Source organism: Idiotropiscis lumnitzeri, chromosome 12 (genome assembly GCF_059441095.1).
Source record: "Idiotropiscis lumnitzeri isolate Australia: NSW breed Sydney's pygmy pipehorse chromosome 12, RoL_Ilum_1.0, whole genome shotgun sequence".
NCBI classification, from domain to species: Eukaryota; Metazoa; Chordata; class Actinopteri; order Syngnathiformes; family Syngnathidae; genus Idiotropiscis; species Idiotropiscis lumnitzeri.
The window spans coordinates 7,155,171-7,180,101 of NC_142402.1; the positions used below are offsets into that span (position 1 = coordinate 7,155,171).

Sequence of the window (24,931 nt, forward strand, 5' to 3'; positions counted from 1 at the left end):
GGCCACGCGTACCAGCGAGTGGCTCAAGAGTTGCCACAAAACCAAATCCGGTCCTATCCACATGTTGCACAAATGAGGAATACAATTGAATGCAATTTAGTGTGCATACAGACAGTCCCAACAATGATCCGCAAGTTCTGCTTCTGATTAAGATAAACAAAATTCATTGATCATTCTCTCTTTTTGCAATAATGTCCAGCGCTATTTACATTTATTTTATTTTTTTTACATACAGTCCAACATTGCATCATTTCTTGAATCCACATCTTATAAAGACAACTAATCTTGAACATAAATCATCATCTATTACACAGTATGAAAGTGCATTCAAGCTGAAAAATCATTTGCATCCTGACCTTTTACAAGTAAATAAAAAGAGTCATCATGGTGTTGAAACTACAAGGATGTTTATTTGGGCAGTATGAGTTCTACGGTGGGATTTTGACAAGGTGTTTTATTTTAAATCCTTTATCAAAAAGTCATGCATTCATTGTCCTCAAGACGCATCAAGTGAGACAACAGGGCTGTTTGTTATACATAAAAAATAGTTCTTCTATAAAACATTTACGATATCAGTAATGGAATCATCATTACTCCATACAGTTGTGTTTGCTTTTATAACTGACTGTAGTACAATCAAAGCCTAAGAGGATAAATGAGTTCCATTTGTGCCTATGTGTGTATCATTGTAAACATAGCAACACTCAACGACTAAAAGATGGGAAACGAAAGGAGGTTGGGGGCAGGGGGATCACATCCTGAAATCATTTAAATTTTCACAATGTCTGTTTTCCTTGAGGGCTGAAAGGAGTCTTTTTCGGTATTTGAATGATTCAGCAAGCTGAAAAATTTACCATTCTGCCATTGGAAATTGAATAAAAACTTTTTTTCTTCTTTTTTTGGATAGTGGTCTCATTCCTCAACCACCTCTGTCTTTATATACCCATTTCACTTTGTATTTAAATATAAATTCTGTTTGGAATCCTACTTTCATTTCTTTGCTGTTCATCCTATCTTATTGTTGCCCAGGATTAAATGCCCGAGAAAAAGAATATATCATCCAAATACATTGTACTGAATAATGTATGCAACTGCTTTTTTAAAACATTTAGGTAGGCTTGCAACGTACTGTTTTCAGCTCGTGACGAAACAGAATATCGTAAAATATTCCAGCCACCTTGCTCCAATCGGATAGTAAAAAGGTTAGTTTTCTTTATTGCTATTTGTTTGGAGGTGGGACAAGTGAGTAACGAGAGAGGAAACAGCAGGTAGTTGTGTTTTTCTTCTCCAGGGCGAAGGCTGAGAAACGAGTATCTTATTTTGAGGGCTGAATTAATTCATTTTAATTTAACTGTGGCATAAAACTGAAATGACTGGAAAACGTGAATTCTACTTAGCGCTGCATTTATGTGTAGGAGTCCACAGCTAATTGACAACAGTCGGCCAACAAACCACCTAAATACCTTTCAAATAGCAGTTCATGTTCTATTCATTGCAATGCACTTGCATTACAATATCCAGTGGTACCTTCTTTTACGAGTGCTCCAACTTGCGAGTTCTTTCATTTATTTGTGAGCAAAACATGTGCTAACATACCAGTGAGCATCAGGGACTCCACAGCAAACAACAAAGTACAGGTAAATGTTGTGTTTCTTGCCACTTCCAGTGGAAGTTTACTGTAAAACTAAACATAAAGTCAAAAATGACATGCTGTGCATTTAATAAACCCACGTAACTTTGTCTGATCAATGATCGTCAACCTACTGCAAAGACATAATAGAAATGCTGTCGATGAGCTAATAAAACTGGCATCATCATATGAACTTTAAAAACTGATATTTGAGCATAAACGGAGCTGGAACTGATTATTGGCATTCCCATTCGTTTTAATAAAGCTGATTTGAGTTATGTGGTCACAGAACAACGCCAACTCTTAAGTCAAGGTACCACTGTATACTATTTTTCTTTTCTTCAGCCATCCTCCAGTTATTTTTGAGAATTAATATTTCTCTTACTCGATACATTTGAACATATACACATGAGTAAGCTCAGAAAAGACAATCACAAGCTTATTCCTACATCCTCACTGACTTTTTATACACACACTTAAACAACATGTGTTTCTTGCTTTTGCCATTCCAAATGTTCACACTGGATTGAATCGTATATTGTTTATTTGAGTTGTTTTCTTTGTCCTAAATTTTATCAAATAGTTGGCGCCGCGGCCAGCAGAAGTATCCTCTGCATTGTCTTAGTATCTGTGCTCGACCATATCAGCGTTTCACCACTTATTGCTTTAAATTACATCAATCACTCCCGCCCCTTCCGTTCGCTTTCTTCACCCTCCCTGGGCTCATTTTTCTCTGTCTCTTTTTATTACTTTGCCTCTTCATCTTTCTCCCCTTTAACTTCTCTTCACATTAGTCTAGTTCTGGTAGTCTTTTCATCATACACTTCCCTCCTTTCCTCTTTCTCCCCTTCACCCCGATTTTTCTTCTTTTATCCTTCCTCCGTCTTTCCCTTCATATCGACCCCTCTCTCCTTTCTTTTCCCCACTCTTTTATCTGGCTCCTCTTTCTCCTCTTTGGCACCATCTTCAACTTTTTCCTTTTCTTCTTTCTCTTTGTCTCGGTCTCGGAAGAGTTGCGCTAACTTGTGGAACTGGGGCCCCCACTCTTCCAATCCTGCACCCCAGTCCTCCTTTTCGGCATCCTTTTCTCCTTCACTCTCAAGTGAGCTCAAGGATCCAGCCCGGGACCCGGTACCTTCCAGGCCATAGATCTGCACTGAGTCATACGGTGGTTGTGAGGGGTCAAATGTGACTTGGGCAAGACGTAGACGTAGGAATTCGCCCACCCTCAGCGCCAAAGGGGGACCTCCAGTTCCTGGTGCTGCTCTGGCTGCCTCAATTCCAGGAACCCAACCAGGGCCAATGCCCAGCACTCCCCCATAGGCTCCTCGAGGCTGACCAGGGAAGGGCAATATCTGGGGCGTCATATCCATTCTTGCCAAAACGTAGCCACCCAAGGCCACCCGATCACGCCAGTCTCCAATCAAACCAGGTGACTCTGGATACACGGATGGACTACCAGTCAATGATATCCCACCACCTTCTCTTTCTGGCCTTGGCACCACAAAGTTGCTCCCCATCTCTAGTCCTCCCCTCTCCAGACTGCCAGGGTGATCCTTCTGCCTGCGTACCTCCCCCTGCAACACGGTGGCGTAGTTGCGAACATTGGTAGCTCTTTGTTGTCCATCAGTGGAGGCTGCCCCACTTCCATTTCCACTTGCTAAGACTCCTCCATTGCATTCAGACTCACCACCTTTTGGAGACAGGCCAGCACGAGAGGCCTTGCGTCCCGCTACAGGGAGGGTGGCTGAATCGCACACCCAGCCTCCTACGCCATGACCCTGGCCAATCATGGAACCGGATCGTGTCAGGACGAGGTTATGCTCCCTTGGGATCATCTCTGACTGCACCTGGATGGGATGTAGGCGAGCACGAGTGGTTTCAGTCCGGGGATGGGGTAGGGTGAAGTACTGTGAGGTGGAGTCAAAATTGACCAAGGAGGGAAGATGATTTGGTAATATTTGATAAAATACGGTGGAGAATGGTCAATATGGGAGAACAAGAGTGATGGCAATAACAATTCAGACAAAAGGAAAGGCAGACATTGAGCAAGACAGAAAAGAAAAGCAAGAGTGGTAAGAAGCCATAGATAGATTCATTGAAGTCTAGAGTCACACTGCGCTGTGAGAGTGAGATAGAGTGATTAAGAGATAAAATGTTTGAAAATTAAATGAAGCGAAGGACTACAGAATGTGATTTGGCCTAATAAATAAAACACAACAAAGAGAAGATAATGAATGGCAGGAAATAAATGTGCTGACATGTGTGACTCATCACTGCCCCTCAGCCTTTTTCGGACCCTCTTGGACGTATTGCACAAGATGAAACATATAACAGTGCTGGGATCAATGAAATAACAATGAGTTCAACCCCAACCTAATGATTATTTCATATTTCCTTAATTACTTCATTTTCAAGTCGTTTGTGTATTTGATTCACTCATAAAACAATCATGCGAGCCATTATAGTTCATTATTACTTTTAAATTGCAGTCACTATTAAAATCTGTCCTTTTCGCAACATACGTGGAATGGAAGACGATATGTAGCTCGATAAAAGGATGGCTGTAATGCTTACCCAGTCCATGTCATGACTGTGGTTCATTTTTTCTTCACTGCTCTCCTCAGTACAGTTGCTCGACGTTCCCATCCCTCGTCGTTTCTCCTGGCTGTCACCAGTCCGTGGTGTGCCTTCATCCGACGTGCTCACACCACTCTGCGTGGCGGTCCCATCGCGACTGCCTGCATGACTTCCTGTTCGGCTTCCTGTGCTCAGATCTGTGGGGGTTATGTACACAGCCCCCGACTCTATCGGGCCAACCATGGCACCCTGGTTTTGGATGACCAATGAGTGGTCCGGTTGGCCTCCGGGAAAGCGGTATCCAAGCTCTGCCAGACCTGGTTCAAATGTTTCGCCTGGTGTGCGGCGTAGAACTGGTAATGTGTGGCTGCTGTAGCAGAGGCGACCATAAAAGGGTCCTCCAGGGCCCGAGTAGTTGTGATCAACAACCGGATTTTGAGCCCAGCTGCAGGTGCGAGTTTTATCTTGGCCACGTTGAGTGTAACGTCTGGAAGACACAAAAGCACATTCAACTCCAAAGCTTGAAATAACTTTGTTCTTTGAGGAAGAATTTTGCTAATCAAGGACTTTGTCTGGAGAGCAAATTACTCATTTTGAGGAACAAGTGAACCATCTGTTGGTTTCCTTTTGTATTTTATCCAAAAGTTTTTTTCTAACATTCCCACTGCATAGCGCCAAACTGTATTTAATTGTCTAGAAACATTTCCATTGGGGCTATTTAAAAAGAAAATACTAATTTAAACTTAAACTGAGCACTTTTTGTATATAAAAAAAATCCGACAATAAATACAAAAAGTATTTTATACCGTGATCCAACATGGTAGGGTCATTACTGTGCTTGTATGAGCTTAGACCACCTAACTAGGTGTAAAACAAATCTTCTTTATACTAGTGCAAGTTTTGGAAGTGGGGAGAACCCTAAAATGTTTTAACAGTTCAAATGGTAAACTATATTAAATGTTGAGCGTTCGCATTCATTTCAGTTAAAGTGTTAAGATAGTAGATTGGTAGACAGTAATTCTGAAGAAGGGCTTTATCTAGCTCAGGAAATAAGACAATTTAATCAAATAAAAAAATTTTTGTTAGTGAGAAACATGAATTTTCCTAAATAATTTGTGGTAAATATTAACAAGCTAACTTGAGCTATTAGATAATTCTAACAAATTTCAAAAGCAGAACAAACAGGACTAAATTACACAACTCACTGACACTGCACTTTGCAAAGTTTAGAAGGAGTCTTTTTTTTGACATTCTGATTGAACTCATTCTGAGTGAAGATCTTGATCACCTGTTTACATGTCACATGAGCTACCGTATTCTGATTTGCTTATTTGAGGTACACAATACTGCCTAACGGAGCCTATCATCTCACTTCCCATAATTTTAGACCAGACATGGGCAAACTATGGAAACTGTCCAACTGAAAAAAAAAAAAGAAAACTAAGTCATTCAATCATTTAATCGTGTCCCTGCAATGCCCGCATTTCCCCAATAGGCTGCACTGGCAGACAGATACTCTTGGGTGGGAGTTCAATTAAAGTGTGAATTCCGATTTATGCAGAGTTTTCAAACAATATTTACCAATGACTACGTTCATAATTTCACGTGGGTGGAATAGCGAAAGCTTGTGGCCAAAATGTAGTGACCATTACGTACATTCAAATCATGAATTTGATCCTAATTATTCTCTTTGTTCTCGTTCACATCCTCTGTTAATGTCTCCTTCATTTGAAAAAAAAAATAAAAAATCTTTCAAGGTGTGCAGCAGACCTTGCATTCTTGAAAACTGCTCAAGAAACAAAATTAACACTAATACAATTATTTATCTTTGTTGTATTACTGTTTAACTTTGTTCCTTTTGTTGTTTTTGCTTCATACTAGTTTGCAATATTATTTAGTTTGCATTATATACTCTTCATTAATTGTAATATGTAATACCCCTATTTTTACTCCATGCTCCTGCTCGTTTGGTTTCAATTATTGATGTTATTTAGTTATCAGTCAAATGTTATTTTTTGAAGAATTATAGTTGAATAGATTTTTTGAGATTTCACTGTTAAGAAAATAAACATTTATTACCACAAATGAAAAAAAAATGAGAAAGTTTTGAGATAATTGGAGCTTTTGATCGCGGCGGAGATGACTCATATGAGCAGGTGTGTAAACGCTTCATCTTGCATATTCATTGACACAAACATACTGCCTGATGAGAGCTACTGAGCGCAGCCCTCAGTGCTCACTGTCAGTAAATCAGGCTGTTCATTTATTTGCGTGTCCTTGCTGTGCTATGAGGTTTGCACACTACAAAACACTTTGTTACACCTGTCCCAAACACTTAATCCAAATGTTCCTGGCCTGGCCTGTCTGTCAGACTTTCGATCCCAATGTGGCCTGCAAGTCAAAAGGTTTGCCCACCCCTGTTCTATCTAGACCAAAATATCACAATGCTATCTCCTTACTGACATTGCAGCCGTGTTGGAACATGGCATCCATTAAACCAAACAATTAAGAACTCCATCCCTTGGGAGCATCTAAAACTAGCATGACATTCCCAAGTTTATAAAACTGTTTAAAAATTCATTTTCATGTATAACTAACTCAGTGCAAATGTTTCTCCTTGTGTGATTGGTTAAGGGCGTCCAAAACACAGTTTCATGCTTGACTGCAAACTTTTGAAGGACCCGGCCACGCGAGGTTAGTGGGACTCCAGGGACACCAGCAGCTTCAAATCACCGCTTTCTGTTCATCAGTGGTATTTTAACAGCTGCTGTCTTAAAAGGATGCATTGGCCTGACAGAAACCGTCCTAATATGCATTTATTGGAGCAAACCCGGTTGCTCTCTGAGTCACACTAAGTGTTCAACAGTAGGCCTGTAATGATTTTCTTGCAAAGCCCACATTGTCTTTATTCTATGCATTAAAATGGTGACTTGCTTCATAATAATAAAAAAAAGTCTTCCATAAGTAGTTCCCATTAAAGTAGACTCAGCTCAAAAACTAATGATCAAACTTGTCAGAGTTTGATATTAGTGATCAATGTGCAAAAACATCCCTGAAGGAAAACAAACACTCAAATGTTTATTTAAATTAAATTATATGTGCATAATAGTTAGCAACGGCATTGATAGATATGATGATACTAGTGCTACATACATAGTGTTTATTTTTGTATTTATTTTTGTTTCGTGCTTTGTTTGGTTTTCTAGTGTTCTCAGTATTGTCTTGTTAGTTAGGTCTATTGTTTACACCTGTGCTCGTTAACCTGGTCCCTTATGTCTTCCAATAAGCTCCCTCAGCCATTTGAGTCTCATCCAGGTGTTCGCTGTTGTGTCGTCGGTTTGTTTGTGTCTCGTGCCCTGCTTTCATTCTGTCTTTGTTGGGTCATTTTGCCTTTGGAACATTGTGTTCCCTGGGTTGGTGAGGCCATTGGTGCTTTTTATTGGTTACTTTGCATCTTCCCTTTTGGACTGGTGTTCATTTTGTATTTACGATTACACACACCTCATGTGCCATTATATTTTATTTCTGGAGAATAAATCCATTTTATTTTTGAATACCTCTTGGCATCCTGCTTCCCTGCACTTGGGTCCTAAAGCAACATCTCCGCAAAAATGATTAGAGCTTGAAGCAGACAAATTGCAACAACATGAATCCCATGCTGAAGGCAACAGATCTTTTCAAATACAACGAGAGCACAAGTGCGATGCCTGCCCAACTGAAAAAAGCACCTGTTTTCCCAGAGTGCTAGCTGACAAACGACCTAATGTTTCACGTCAGCCAAACCAAACTCCCTTGTGTATTTGACGAAAGTCCATCAGTGCTTAGTCCGTCATTTTTTAAAAATGTCCCGTCAATCATCAGCAAAACGACACTGACAAAATACCAACAACGTTGACTCAACTACCATCATGTTAGTGTTGACTCTAAAAAAAAAAGACATTTTTCAACCTCGTCTATAGTGCATGGTTGACCAAGTCCTCTCTGACAAACTAACTGAAAAAATAAAGAGTTTTACAACTTTACAACAGAATAATCTATTGCAGGGAATTGCATTATATTTGCGGCGGCATTTCATGTTCTTTTGTCTACCTCCCTAAATTGCAAAAGAATAAATAATTACTTTGATTAACTAAAGGCAGCCTTCCTTCTTTTTTTTATGGCCTCTCCATAGGACTTTCATGAATTCACTGGAGCTAATTATTAGACCAAAGGCAATAAAATGTTTCAAGGAACATCAAAGTGGGTGCAAACAAGTCATTGATGTAGCAGAGCATAAACAAGCTCCAACAAAACGAGAAAAACATTGTGGTCCGCAAGGACTGCGAGGCCTGATAGCACTCCGCATCAGCAGTTTGATGGTGCCTGATTATGACCTAGGAGTTATGGCTTGATCGCTTCCAAAAGTGGATCAATTATTGTACCGGCTGAGATTAAAGCTTCCACTCTGGAGCAGTAAATTGTTCCTTTTCAGGCATCATTTCAGAGTGTGGAAAGCGGCCAGTCATGAGGGTTGTTGCAATTAAACAAACTCATATATGTCACCATATGCTTGGGTGCGAAGGTGAGTTGATGCATGGGGCTAACTAGGTGGTGAAGCGCTATGCCAACTAAGTGGCAACGCATATGGGTGGGGAGGTGTCATGTGGACAAATTTATTTCCTGACCAGAAACCAGCGGGACGTTTTTTTCCCAATCCCAATTCCCTGCCTGAGTTTGATGCACGGGATCACCGCCCCTTCGGTCCATAAACCCAAGCCCTTTCTGCACGTCACTGACTACATTATTGTACCTTTTTATACACAATTGCTTGTCAAGATCGGGTTATGCACTTTACCCATTAGGCAATATAGGCAAATGCTAAATGCAGAGTGGCCTTCAGGGGGCGCCAAAAATTCAGGAAACAATTAACCTTCAAAAGAATGTAATTATATTAAAAATAGTTATTACAATTAACAGTTAAAATGGAAATATGCTGTAGATTCAAATGTAACACAATGCCCGTTTTACCAGTATTGGTGGAGGGCACAGATTAATTTGACTTTTATTAATGGGACTCCACTTTGACTTCAAGATCATCCATCCATCCATTATGTGAACCGCTTCTCGGCATGGTAGGCGCAGGGGGTGCTGGAGCCTATCCCAGCTATCTTCGGGCAGTAGTTTGGGGTACACCCTTAGCAGTTTGCCAGCCAATTGCAAGGCACACAAAGCAAAACAAACAACTATCCGTTCTCACACACACTTATTCAGAGTGTCCAATCAACCTCCCATGCATGTTTTTGGAAAGTGGGAGGAAACCGGAGTACCTGGAGGAAACCCACGCAGACACGGGGGAGAACATGCAAAACTCCACACAAGAAGGCCAGAGCCGGAATCACACCCTCCACCTCTGAACTGTGAGGCCCTCGTGTTAACTGGTCGTCCACTGTGCCGCACTTCAAGATCATGACTCGACCAATAATGCTGTTTACAGTTGAAAATCTGAATTTTCAAGATAGAGAGCCTTTTATTTTTGAACGATAACCCTTTTTCCCCCCCAATGTTGTGCTTGCATCAATCCCACCAGTACACCAGGGTTCCTACTATTTAAGACAAGTTGAGCAAAGTTTCAATTCGCTTCAATACTATTAATTAATTTTTGATTCAATTTAAGACCAACTCCACAATGCTCCCAAATCTCTCAACCAAAGTTGATACAGCACATCCATGATGTGCATCTGCTGTTAAGTCTTCACGAAAAACAAACAGTTTCCTTGCTTATATGTATTTTTTTCAGAAATGTTAATTGATGTATTTAATTAATATTTTATCGTTTCAATTTTGAGATTAGAGAATACAAAGTATTTTACAATCATAAAATTTTCCTTATTATGTATTCCAAAAAACATTTTGGGGAAAAACTGGTTTAAGACATTTTAATGCCATATAAGGATTTTTTTTAACTATGGAATAAATGCCTTATGCCAAAGACTTTTTAAGGAACCGTGAGAGGCCTGTTTGATGCAGAGTGTTGAGCCCACTTCATGAAGCAAGTATCATAGTGGGATCTCTGATGAATTTATTTTAATTTGAGCATTGTGTTTTTAATAAAAATGGGGAGAAAGAGAATGCCAAGTTAAAGAATAGAGACATAACAACTACAATGTCAAATCTTATCACTAAGAAAAAGGTAAGCGACATAGACTTTAGAATTTAGCTCAACAAAAGCTGTCAGTTTTGCATTTAATTGTAAAAACAATGAAGTGATAGACAATGGGCTAGGCACATTATTTCTCGTAGAGGCTCTGCGGTTTTGAAAAGTTGCATCACTCTACCATTGTCTTTGGAAAACCTCCTGCAAAGCGCATAGCAGATATTTAATGAAGTTGCTTCCTCTTTCTCCACACCATATACAGTAGATTCATCACCCTGGTTTGGGTAAATCTCCACTGTCCAGGGACCTATCTTTTAACTGTAAATCATTCAAAGAACCCCTAATGGAAAAAGTCACAACAGCATTCACAACTTACATGTTCCTGCTGTCCAGTGTGCGATAGCCGCGTGAGCGTGAGCTGTGGGGGGCGCTCTGCAGTGCGGCGATGTCAAAGGCAGCCGTGTCAGCCTCACCGCCGCCCTCGTCGTCATATGTGATGATGTTTTCCCGGACGTCATCATCCTCCAGTGGTGACAGCGAGTCACGCTTCTGACGCCTCAATGACAATGACAGGGCACTCACTGCTATTGTGTGATGGCAGCAGGTACAAAGGAAATTGAGGGATGAAATTGAAAAAAGAATGATGAAAAAGGGTCAAAGGAGGTCACGGGGGAAATAAAATGGAGGAAGAGGAGGTAAAGGGAGTGTGGGCGATGGCGAAACATTAAGGTAGACAAAGAGGTGAGACAAAACAAATTCAGAGGAGGCCTTGGGTTAGAGGGCAGATGTATCATATCAGCAGGCTGCAAGCCGTCACTCTGTAATTGACTTGGAGCTCCAGCCAGGCAAATAGAAGCTTTACTGTTTTTCCCAAGATTCTGGAGCTCAAAACACAGAATAATATTTGACTCGACTGAAGCTCCTTTGATGCACAAGAATTTTAATTGATTTTTCATTGATGTTAGTACATTGTATATCAGAGGAGAGTTACTATGCGTATGAAGGGCACCCACCATTCAGGTAGCCTACATTGTAAAAAATGGGGTGTGATATTTACTTGAAAAAATCAAGTGTTGTTTTTTTAACTCAGACATTTTAAGTAAATTTTACAAGAAGAGTAAATTTCACTAATTTATTGAATTTAAAAAAACACTCAAGGGAAGTTAGCTTTCACATAGCTCAAATCATACACAATCTTACTCAATGTCAGGGGTCTTCAATCCTGTTCCTCGAGGGCCGCTGTCCTGTCTGTTTTCCATCTCTCCCGGCTGCAACACACCTGATTCAAATGATGTGATAATCACCACAGTCAGCAGAAGCTAGATAACTATCCTGATCATTTGAATTAGTTGTGTTTCAGAAGGGAGTGATGGAAAACAGGCAGGACACCGGCCCTTGAGCAACAGGGTTGAAGGTGCAACCTTGGAGTAACTTTTTATATTTAATGAACTTGTAAAATGCACTCAAAACGTCTTCTTGAAAAATTTACTTAGACTTTCTGAGTAAAAAACTAGGATTTTCCAAGTAAATATCACCCCAATTTTTTACAGTGTACGTAGCAGTGAAAGTATTTGGTGTTGATACGGCTCACGCGAACAACAAACAATTTGTGGCACTTCATCACCCATCAACATTGGTGTCACATGCATGTGTAGACTTCATCAGTGATGCCTTCAGTAAACAAGAAGAGTAACAATATGGTACCAAAGCAGAGACAATTATAGTTGTGCTTTCAAAAGAATTCTTGGCATTTTGTCATTATGCCTAAATTATTATCATTGAACAGTATACAAAAAACTGGGAGTTTAGTTTCATAATAAAATGTTTTCTATACGTGAATTTACTATTCTTGTTTATACTCCACTAAAAGCCTCTCTGCATCACCTTCACACAATATTGCATTCATTTGTGGTTGAACAGGTTTCATCCAGAATGTTAATGTCCCTATCAACAAGGCATGAGCAGGGATTCAGCGGAGTGAATAGAAATGACAACGATGCTGGCCGTAAACCAACACTTTCTTCGCACCCAGACATTATTCAATTGAGCATTTGTGAATTCCTGCTCAGGTGGAAGTGACATTTCATTGTGTGGCTACACACAACACGAGCCAAGAAACCCTAGTATAATAGTTATTTTAGAAGTGATTAAGAAAAAAATAACCCTTCCTTTCAAGCAGCTGAGACTATGAAATATTTACGCAACTGCTTTCATATTTTCAAATGGAGATTAAGCATGCTGGCATGTGGTGAAGGATGAATGTCTCTAAAGTCGATTTACTTGTCCTTTCATATGTAGATTTGTGTAAAACAGTTTTGTAGCAATTCAATTGCAATTATATAACTAATGTGTAACTTATATTGAGTGGTCCAGTAAATAGAGAACATTCACAGAGTAAAATAAGCAACTATCAATTATGGTAGACTGGTGCCCGTGCGCTCGGCGTAACATAATTTCCGTGCCAGCACAAGTCTAGTCTAGCGTTTTTAGGGCCGTGTTGTGGCGTTTCGGCACAGACTTGCCCCATGCCCGAGTCACCAAACACTTCATCATTCTCATGCTTGGGAAATGGACAAATTCAGCGGGTTTGTGAATTTGGTAGACGCCCTATGAACTCACAGAGCATTTCTGTCTCAGCCCCCAGCGCATCTGCAAATGTGGTCTCAAATGCGGAAAAGCACATTTAGTTTCCAGCGCAGGTGGTCTTACAGAATCTTGGTACATTTGCGCTGGCAGACAGATTTTGAGCTGTGTGGATGTGTGCGGTGCACGTCACTGGATTTGGGGCATTCCTTCTGAATCACTGTATAAGTCAATTCATCCATGCATCCATTTTCTAAGCCGCTTCTCCTCACAAAGGTTGCGGGGGTGCTGAAGCCTGTCCCGGCTGTCTTCGGGCAGTAGGCGGGGTACACCCTGAACTGGTTGCCAGCCAATCACAGGGCACACAAAGACGAACATCCATTTGCGTTCACACTCATACCTAGGGGCAATTTAGAGTGTTCAATCGACCTGCCATGCATGTTTTTGGAATGTGGGAGGAAACCAAAGTACCCGGAAGAAACCCACGCAGGCCCGGGGGAACATGCAAACTCCACACAGGATGGCCGGAGCCGGAATCGAATCCTGCAGCTTTGCACTGTGAGACCATTGTGCTAACCAGTCAAGTCAATTCATTGACCGAATTATAATCATCATCTTAAAAAACATTTTAATAGAGGGATTTGTCCTTTGTGCTAAAAATGGGAACATATCCCCCAATCCCATAGCGGTAGGCTGCGGCGCATGTTCATTGTCAACGCCAGTACGTTGTAAAGTGTAACTTGATTAGTTTACGCGTCTAGAAGTTTTTAGTGGACTTTGAAATCCTGCAGCAATGGAGAAGTACACACAGTCTTTAGTTACACACAGACTCACGATGGGGGTGCAATGCGGTCTTCAATTGCCTGCATGACATGCACGGCCAACTACATCATTCACAATGAGAAGACGTTGCAGTTTACCTGCCAATGTCATGCACAGAGTCTAATTTTTGTTTCCGCGAACTTGCACCTACAACCGCCATCATTTTGATGCAAATGAGGGATCCTGTGAGAATTGGCTGTGAAAAGAACTTATCCAACCCACAAGGGTACTCAAAGGCCCAAAAATCCCAATTCTACCAGCGCAAATTCTATCCAAATGCCAAAAGGAAGAGAACTCCACCCATGCTCACAGTTCTACCACACTGTATGCTAGACTTGCACTCGGAACGAAAATATGACTCTCTATTTCACATAGTACTTTTTAATAATTCCATTTGTTCATGACTGACTTCTAATATATTAAAAGAACTTACCCAGTAGTGTTGCAACACATGCCAAGATGGCCAGGAGAGCTGCAGTGCTGAGGCCAGGCGAAGGTAATGTGGAGTGCTGCGGGAGACAAACTGCTTCTCTTTCCCAGTCCCAATCACCGTCGGCCTGTTTGCCCTTCTCCCTCTCCCCTGTCTTTGCCCCTCCCCTCAAGCAGGGACAGACAGAAACGGTGACAGTGCCAGTGCTGGTGAGACCCGATGTCCCATCTCTTAGAAGCAGTGGTACATAAAGTGTTAGGGTGGAAGATGGCGAACGGGACAACGGCTGCAGCTGGGACAGCAAGATCAAGCTTGCTGTGGGCCCTGCAGAGAGATCATTAAGGTGACAATCTTTCAAATATTGTCAGAATAACATCACATTTTACTCTTTATTTGTTTCTTCTTAATAGCTGTAACACCACAGACATCTCAAGATTCTTGTATTTTGGTAATAAGAGCGATATTGGTGTCTAGATCGCAACGCAATCTCAATTCTCAATTAATGTGTGTCAATGAAGGAAAAACAGAAGTAGATTCTCTTGCAGTCTTTTGCTAATTTTTCTCACTTCCTTATGTTTAGAAGCAGCACTATCTGATCCAAAGATCAACACATGTAGTTTGAGCTATTACTTTTCCCAGCCGAAACCTTTATCAGTATCAATGTACTGCACTGTCTTGGTCTTTTTTTTTTCAGAAAAACAAGGTTGAAAAGGAAAAAAAGGCTATGATTGTGCAATATGTTATTATGTTTATATCCATACGACTCACAGTCCCTCTGGGGGCTGTTTTGTAGAGTGTCTGGGAATTGCTATGCGCTAAAACATTACACAGTCCCATCCTCTGTTTGTCATCTTTAGTTTTGTTTTGTGTTTCTGCAAAGCAGCAGCAACTCTCAGGCTTCAAATGAGACACATTACAGAAGCACAACATAAAGTATAAGATGTGCTACTTTTTATTTAATATCCTATTTTTTATCATCACATACATTCTGGTTCAAAAGAGGCTCAATCCTGATATGAACTGGCAAAACAATTACAACAAAGTCAGGGATCTGAAGTTTAGTCCTGGAATTTGATCATCATTATTGAGTGTTGGCAAAATATTATCCAAAAACTATGATTATGATTTTTTTCCATGAAGAAGCTACAGAATCTACCTCCGCCAAAGGAGCTGAGCAGCCTGATGCATTTTGTGAATTTCCATGAAAAGTGCTAAGCATAACTATTATCAAAACAACCTCAAGTCAAAAACCAAGTGCTGACTTGAATATAGCAAATATTCTTGATGTCAGACACCGAGCGAGAAACAGAAGGAAAAAAAACAACTTGGAACAACTGTGAGAATTTGTTGATTTCCTCATGTTTTCTCTTTTCTATTTTTGAATCTTACTTCAGAGGCAACAACTTGAATGTGTCTGTGCTATTATGCTAGTCACAAGAACCTAACTCTCAATGACAGTGTGAGTTTGAATGCTTTTCTTTCTTCATGTAATCAGCTTGTACAGACTCCAATTTCCCGCGACGCAAAAGGATAAGTGGGATAGAAAATTCAATGGATCGATGATTGAATGGGAGATAAATAATGCCATTTATAAAAATGCTGAGTAATCCATGTACTGAAGAACATGTTCCTCGATGTCTATCATGGATATATACTCAGATGCAATGGCTAAAAGACCACATAATTCAGCCAATAATAATAATAGTGCAGCATTAGACAAAGATGATCAAAGAATGAAAGATCGTTAAGTTGGTAACAGTAACAGTGACAGCCAAGAAACGATTGTACAGTGCTCGCCATAATTATTAGCACCCCTGGTTCAGATTTGTCCAAAGCCTTCAAATACACTCAATTGTAATTGCAGAAGCATAATTTCATATTGAAAATTGTAGAAATGGTTCAGACAGAATCAAGCTCCTCCCATGGCCAACTCAGTCCCCGGACCTCAACCCTATTGAACACCTATGACGTGAGCTAAAGAGAAGTATGTAATGGAGAGGACACAGGTTGGTGGATAATATCGAGAGATTATGCAAAGAGGAATGGTCGAAGATCCCTTTTAAGAGAATATTAGATGCTGTTTTGTTGGCAAACGGGGGTTCCACTAAGTATTGTAGTACATCAGGGGTTCTAATAACTGTTGCACATGTGATTTGATGGAAAATAATTAAATTCTTCATATATAATAATTATTTCTTATGGTGGGATATTTTCCCCACTGAATAAAAGCACTTGAATAAAAGGTTGGAGTTTCCTCATTAAAAAAAGATCCTGTATTAGAAGGGAGTGAACACATCTTAACCGGGTACCAATAATTATGGAGGGCAGTGTATGTCACGGGATGATTTCCGCTCGGATTTCCTACTCGCAGTCACACATTAGTGAGCTTTACTTGGTTTTTGCATTATGTTCGGCAGACATAAGGGAAGGATATAAAAAGAAAATCAAGTGGGCCACCAGAAGCAAAAGATGGATACAGAGGAAGGAAGAATAGTCACATGTGGGTTGTTCAGAGAACAGAATCATTCTAGAAAAGAAAATGTACTGTATGTGTGAGTAAGAGGACGCAAGAAAGGAACACTACATAAAGCTGAAAGAAAAATGTGTAATTCAGAGCTTTGAAATGTAGAAAACAACATGTTGCTCTGCTGAGGACACAAGGAAGGAATTAAGTCAAATAAAGTGGGGGGTGGGGTGATTGAGTGCTTACCGCCACTGTCCCTGACACTGAAGTTGAGGGCAACGCTGGACTCCGGAGGAATGCTGAAATACACAGTACTGTCATTCCCTCCTTCATCTCTATCAATCGCCCGCAACACCTGCACCACCTGAAACCCAGAGATAGCGGGGAGAGCATTAATGTGCGTGTGTGTGTGTGCGTATACCTGCGCGTGCATGTGCGTGTTATGTGTGTATGGAAGAGGTTGGAAAAGCAGCAAGGTGAGAACGTAAAAGTAATGAGAGAAACACACGCACGCACGTTGCTTTTAGCAAGCAATAAGCCATTAGCCGGCGTCAGCAGAAATCAAAACAAGCCAAACAATTAGTATAGCAGCGCATGCGAACCAAGTGTAATACACACCAAATAAATAACTGGCTGACATGCACAAATACGCGGCTATATGGCTTTCAATTTGGTAAGAGCAATTGCACGAGTCTATAGTGGCAGCGGTAACAAAATGAATCTAAAAGGATGTCTTACATCAGCCTAAGCTGATGGGTAATTTCTTTTTAATGAAAAACGGCAGTCATTACTATGCAAGACATCCTTTTTAGAGATTATCTCAGCGCACGTCCAGGGAATGCAGAGCTGAAGAGGTTTGCATGCCTTCTGAGCTCGATAGTATACCAGAGGCCTTGTGAGTAAGCATGGACGCATTACCGTATCAGTTGCTGTGTGTGAATATTGGATTGTGTTGCGACTAATGACTTGTCACACAGAGACTTGCGTACAGCCCTAACCCATTTGAGGATATCATACACTTCTTTATTTTTTTCCACATAGTCTCAGCCATGTAATTGTATAAACAAACATAGTATCACAGGCAGAATTTGAAAAAAACTGAATAGTGTAGCAAAACCAAAACCATGAGAAGAGCAATGGAAATATATGCAAAGGACAAATGATTCAAGATGCCAAATAACTCAATTAATAATTTAATAATTAATAACTAATTAAGGAGCACAGAGATGCAAATAGGGCGTCAGAAAAGCGAAAAAGGTTTAAGAGCAAATTCAACTGCAATTCATTTTGACAATGAAAAGATATTTTTAGAACATATATACCTTTCCAATGGTTGATGAGTCGCACATGGCTGTCGTGTATCGTCTGTCCAGCTCCGGAGCATTGTCATTCAGGTCTAACGTCTCGATTGCAACCAGAACCCGAGACACCTGGCTGGGGTTGTCTGAAAAAGCAATTAAGAGACAAATTGTTTACAACACAAAGTCCACACAAACAGCTCCAAATATAAAATTCTATGAACAAAATTCCCAGCAGCAATAAACATCTCCGTGAATGCACACAAAGGTGCAATGCGCACTCCATTAAAGCGGCTCAATTGCACTTGTGGGTAAACTCAACCATTTTGGTGTTAATCCAAACTTTAGCACTCAGATCCCATTAGTGAGTTTGCTGAATATAAAGTCTGATTTGGCTGGTGCTGCAGCTCTCATGTCCTCAGCTGGAAAATATCTGATGTTTCCATTGCACAAGACTCACATAAAATGTTCCATTCTGAGGCACAACAGCCTGAAGTGCATGTGTGTGTGTCTGGCTGTGTGCAAAATAGAATGCGGAGAACAGTCAATCTGCACAGAGTTACACAAGAGTGTAGTTCAAATGGATTAGCAGAGGGTCTTCCATAGCTCATTCACTTGGATTGACACACTTGAACGCGCTCTCACAGCCATGCTTAAAACGCGTGAGGTCCCATTCTGAGCTCAACATTCACTGACGCATTTTAGGATGCAATTGTGACGTGTTTGGACACAATTCTGGCACACGCACACACACGCGCACACACACACACAGTGTCAGTGTTTCTCATTCCAGAAAACAGCGCTTCTGGTACTGTAATGCCATAGGGGTGAAATGTCTGCAGGTGGCCATCAGGAGACCTGCCGTGCGCAACGTCAACACTTCAACAGTTTGTTTATTAGATGGGGCTCATTATTGAAGACAGATATTTGCTGTGCCCCTCTGTCAACACAACACTGCTCCCACAACAAGCCCACAAGTATATTTAGTGTAAAATTGAACTTCATCCATCATGAGACATCATTGATGTCACTATTGAGTTCTCCTAATTTTATGCAAGAGGAATGTCTGCCCATACACTTAATTTGTCTGTTTTTATCAGTGAAGATTTAATGATAGGCACCAAAATACATGTAAAAGCCACAAAATGACATACTGCCGCACAAGCTACGCCACCATAAGAGTTGCATCAATAATTCTGCATTCTCTGAGTTGATGCTTCATTTTGAGAGTTGTTTGTCTCCACTGCAAGTGGAATCACTGCACCATGCAAATATAATCAGGCTTCTCTGAGCTTGCTGATGAGCTGATCATTTCAATCAGGTGTGTTGGACGAGGGAGACATCTAAAACAGGTTGGATAGGGGCTATTGCGAAATACAGTGGTCTCAACAGAAAAGTCATTTGGTGCTAACATGTTCTCTAGCCGAAAAGGGACTGGGAAAACTAAAGAAATAATATGCTACAACCAACAGATTGTCTGTGGATTTCTTCCGCAAGGCCATACAGTATTGCCCGGCATATAACTTAAAAAAAAAAAATCAATATTGATTGTACTTAAAGTGATATAGCAGCTTGCCAGAGTGCATGATACCCTTACAGGCATTGACACTTGACACAACAACATGCGCACAGATTTTGCCCCAGAATTGGTCCAAATAGTTGGAGCCCGTTAAGCGCTCTGTTACATTTTATATATATATAGTGCACCACAGTTAACTTCTCAAATGGAAGTTCAACAGATTTAAAGAAAAGACCATTTTCAGATTTTATAGACAGTAAATTAATTATCTTTGCTCAAATCAAGTATGCATTTAAATATTCAAATAAACTGTATTAAAAAGTGTCTAAAGTCAGAAACCACAATGCACCCTGATTTGTGACAGTGTGGGCTGATTGCTACTGACTAATCTGGTTTGTCGAAGCCATGAGCTTCTTTTTTGTGTGTGTTTTAAGTAGCGTTATAACTTAAATTGTTGTTTTAGTTGCTTTCATTAACCTTTACAGAGATTCTAAAATGCGTTACCTCTACTAATACTGGTCGACTATTTTTTTTTCTTCTTTTAGAATTTTACGTCATCGGCTAATCAACCGCCCCTCCAGATTACTTATTTGCTGACCAGTGAGAGGTTTGACAATAACTCCTGATTTTGGGGAGAAAAATGTTTGCAAATGTATGCTTGCTCAATTTGGAGGGGACGCTAAACTCCGTTGGGATTTAAGTAATCTTTCCTTTTTCTTTCCTTTCATTTCATTCCTTGCATCATTCAGTTTGAATCCCAGCACGGCCTCAAATAACTCCAAATGTACAGTATACTGCAGAAACAAAGTATTAACTAAAGTCTCTTGATTCGTTTGGAAAATTCTAAGCGGCTTAGTAAACTGCATTACACAAGGGACACTATGCCTTTTGGTGACCACATAATTAAGCCCTAACCTAAACACGCTGATAATTGGGTAAAGAGGTCTGCAGTGGTAAAAGAACAGTAGCATCACATTCCAAGCTGGGTTAAAAAAAAAAAAAATAAATAAAAATTAATTGTCATGTAAAGAATGACTTCTAACCTCTCTGGGTGGCAATGACAGTAATGTTGTGCCAGTGTTCACGCTCCCGGTCAAGTTCCATGGCTGTAGTGATCAGGCCGGAGTCTGGGGTGATGCGAAATAGAGCCTCTGGGTCTGACTGAGGATCAATAGAGAACCTGGAGAAAAGTAAGTGAGAAAAACAGCAAGAGAGAGAGAGGAGAGGTAAAGTAAGGTACAAGAAAAAGGGGGCATAGAGAGGTAAAGTACAATAAAATAGAGACGCTGAAGGGAAGAGAAAAAAAGCATTGTGCGTGCGTGGAAGAAGAAAACAGGGCACCAGTGTGCGAGGGAGCGATAAGAGAAAGTCTGCATTCAAATGGCCCAAGTATTAATATAGGGCGATTTCAAAGATGATAGGGACTCTTTTGAAGTGCTACAGATAATTTGAATATCTCTTTTGATACATCAAGTGTCATTCCACCCCACAAATTCACTATTAGCACTTTTGCCTATGCTAATTGGGACATAATTCAGTTTTGCTGCAGACAAATTCCCGCCTTGCCGCCCTCAAAAACCATTGGAATAATTTTTTGTAACAAAGAAGCTTAGGATCTGTGCACGTTTCCATGGTTGGTTTCTGGCTCTGGGGAAAACTGAGTGGGCTTTTGGTTAGCTTAAATCATTTGTTTAGCAGTAACCGTTGCTAAACTTCAATCCAAGGAGCTGAATATCCCTGTTTTACAAATAGGTCTGAATAAATAGTGATCTTTTTTCCCTCTGTGACATAAAAACGTACAGTAGAGCTGCTATATTGTGGTAAAATATTTAAATGAGGAGTTTGATCGAATGACAGGACTTAGAACAGTCAAATAAAGGAACTTACAGGAAAGAGTATGAAAAGTCAACCCCCAAAAATTGTTAACAAATAATTTTTCCATGTGCCTTCACCTGTCTTAACACACTATTTTGATGAATATTATGTTTGTAGAATACATGTTAAGCAGCAAAAGCCATCAGTTTTGAGCCACCCGAGGGGGCGGCCATTTTGTCACTTCTGTGGTCTGAAAATGACATCATAGTTGCTGAGGGCTCAGGTAATGACAAATCACAGCTCACCTGTTTTCTGAAGCTGAACAATGATTGGTCATTAGCTGAGCTCTGAGCAACTGTGATGTCATTTTCAGTCAACTGAGTGACAAAATGGCCGCCGCCTGAGCTAAAATATGCAACACAAAACAATACAATTTAATGCTTAACTCATATTCCACAATCACAAAATTAATCAGAATGTTGTGTTTCAACTAGTGGGCGTGCATACTGTTGTCAAGAAAATTTGGGGGTTGACTTCCCCTTTAAAAAATGATGAGCGTGTCAAACAAAATCACTGTAAATAATTATATGTATTATCATTTTTAGTCAGTAAAGTGGTTGACAGCTGTACGCTTAACACTTTTTACTTCTTTACTTTATACTATTATAAAAAAAGGTTACCATCCACTAAAACAGAACGGGTATTTAATTTTAGTTATAGTTAATAAAGGCATTAGAAGTGTAGAAATTTTGAATACCTGATGTTATTTGTCAGACCAGTATCTGGGTCTACAGCACTGACTCGGCCCACAGTGCAGGCTGGAGGGCAGTTTTCTGAAACATCCATGTGATATCGTGCCCTGGAAAACCTTGGAGGTTCGTCTGCATCCAGCACTGCTACTCTGATTGAAGCTCGGTCTTTAATAGATCCCCGACGTAAGAAACGAGGGTCCACCGTGGGATTGAGAACCTCCACAGAGAAAGAGTAGGAACTGCGGCTCTCATAGTCTACGGCCTGGAGAGAGAGTGAGTGGAATTCAATTGCATGACATGTTAGGCATCACAAAGTAGAACCACTTAAGCTTTGGATACATTGCCGTATGGATTCGGTAATGGTGGCACTTTTCAGAACAACAATATGCAAATGATTTTTCTTTTCCCTTTAGATGCTATTTCCAGCCTACAAATACTGCAAGGGTCTGTTTGCATATCAAAAGCAGAAAGACGGAAAATAAAAATGGCACTGCATGGTCAAGAGCAAATTTTAATGACGGATGGCTATATGTGTCCCTCATCATGTTGTGGACACTTAAAGTTGAAATGTTGAAACCAGTTTCATTAGATTATACATCTATTTATTTTTAATAGTTGTTCTTGTTAGTGTCACGTGAGCGCTTGAGCACGTTCTGGCTGACTTTGGACGAGTTGCGGGGTAATGCAATGGACTGGCCGACCTCCTGAAAAACAAGGATTCACACTGATGGACAATTTAAAGTCTCCAATGAACTTAACATCCATGTTTTTGAGAGGGACGACGTTGTCATGCTGCCTCAGTACGGTTAATTATTTTGAAATCTATACATCACCATGACAACTTCAAGCGTCATCGACCTTGAGTCTCACAATGACTGAGTTGAAAGCCTCCTTTGTGTCGTAGCAAAAGAGATAGCAAAGATTGTGTTTTGGATTGAAACCTGCGCATGTAATGGTTGCTTGTCACAAATATTTTTGAGACCAATTTGCCTGAGGTGGTCATCTGATTGTAGGACTTTTATGAAAAGCAAATATCTCAAAGCTATGATCATCTTTGCAGAGCAGCATGTTGTAGAGAGTGGACAAATAGACACTCATATACATTTTTTTAACATTAATGAGGGCGTCTGTGTACATGGCCTTAGATCTTCTGTCACAATGCTTGTTCTTAAAGTATGTCTGTCAGCATGTATCAGTTCTTTATGAGTGGCGCAGAAAAAGCGTAGTGGGGAGCAGATAAATAGGATCTCTGGCTTTGCACAATATTTGCTGTCTGATTCTAGTGGAAAAAAATCATTGTGAGGAATCAGGCTTCACTGGGAATATTGATATCTTACTTCCTCTTCTCTTTATTTCTGATCCCTCATTTTATATTCCACCACATCCCCTTCTCTGTGAACTGTAAACCACAGCAAACTGCTTCACAGGAAGTCAGCAGTTTTAGCAAGAAAAAAAGAAATGTTACATTGGAAGAGAAAAAGCAAAGTAATTGTTGGGATGCCCTGACGGAAAAAACAAACATGCTGGGAAAAAAAAAAGGCAAATGTCTGGTGAAAGACAAAGACAAAGAGACAGTGGGCCTGCATGTGTGTGTTGTGTTGCAAATGAAAACATTCTCATAACATGGTTCCCATTACAGGAAGAACTCGAAAATCAGTCTGAGGAGGAGACATGTCACTTGCACTGTGCATATACACTCATCCCAATCGCCCTCCTCTTTTTCATCCAGCACATCATCATGCCAATCTGCCTCCCTGACACACGCCATCACCCACCCACTGATGCCCACCCATCTTTTTTGCCTAATGCATCAGTGACAGGGGGCAAGCTCTAACAAACCTCATCACACACTCAAAAGCTTCGCCCTCATTTGCCCTAACAGGAAACACTTAGCAACCAGAAGCTCAAGTGTACGACGTTTTTCTCCCTACACATAAATTATTTGACTAGCGCCCATTAATAGTTTCATGCACTGACACGTTCCACTGGTTCACATTTTTATATTCCTCTGGCTCGAAAAACATTTTCTCTCACCTTGGCCATCAATTCTACATTATTGGAGCTGATAAGTTTTCAGTTTTTTTTTCTTCATTACAATGAGTAGGCCTACTCGTGAATGGTTATTTGGCTGTGAGGTATGCAACACAAACATTATAGCAGAGCTAAATGGGACTTATTGTAGTGAATTATAATGATTATGAAAAAAAAAAATAAACACACAAAACTATCGAGCGATTTTCATTCTATGTCAAATATGCATAAAATCCTTAATAGAGCCTCTTCAATGTAGCGAAATCTAATTTGGGGCTTTGGTTGTTTTAAAGAATGGTTAATTGAAAATACATTGTTATTTACAACCCACACAATATAAATGCATTCATCCAAAAGCACCCGGACGCACATGCAAGCACACACTCGCACACACAGACACATTTTCTTCTATTATCCACTAATTCCATGGTCCTTTTAGCAATTCTTTTGGTCTTGGTGTTGAGAGAAAGGATTAACACTAATAATACTGGCCATTAATACATGTATGATATTATATGGTGATCAGCAGGTCTATCTGCATCACATCAGGAGAACAGAATCACTCTGTGACGGACTGGCGACCAGTCCACGGTGTAACCCGCCTCTCACTCATATTGGGAGAATGAAGTACATTTTACTGCTGAACTTTTGATTTTATTTAGAAAACCTATAGTTTCCAATGCGAAGATGTTTTTTTACACAAACCTTTCAAAATAATACATTTTAGAGCTGTAATTGTAACCCAAATACTTTTTCACTTATTTATCATATTGTCAAAATCTCATATCAGTCCATGCCTAATCATAATCTCTCACTGGAATCAAAGCCAAATCACAAGATGTTGGATTCTTTCAGGTAAGATGTTTAAACACAC

General features: G+C 40.3%; 1 protein-coding gene across 1 annotated transcript in view; it reads right to left on the reverse strand.

Moving 5' to 3' along the window:
- Nucleotides 1-385: 385 nt before the first annotated feature.
- Nucleotides 386-24,931, reverse strand: part of cdh24b (cadherin 24, type 2b) — a 175,961-nt gene continuing 151,415 nt past the window's right edge. Inside the window, exons 7-14 of the mRNA XM_088310657.1 lie at nt 22,032-22,288; nt 20,503-20,639; nt 17,965-18,086; nt 16,889-17,006; nt 14,182-14,502; nt 10,720-10,927; nt 4,208-4,697; nt 386-3,540 (exon numbers count right to left, since the gene is read on the reverse strand). Of these exons, the coding sequence (XP_088166783.1) occupies nt 2,500-3,540; nt 4,208-4,697; nt 10,720-10,927; nt 14,182-14,502; nt 16,889-17,006; nt 17,965-18,086; nt 20,503-20,639; nt 22,032-22,288 (2,694 nt within the window). The 3' untranslated portion in view covers nt 386-2,499. The remainder of the gene's footprint in view (nt 3,541-4,207; nt 4,698-10,719; nt 10,928-14,181; nt 14,503-16,888; nt 17,007-17,964; nt 18,087-20,502; nt 20,640-22,031; nt 22,289-24,931) is intronic.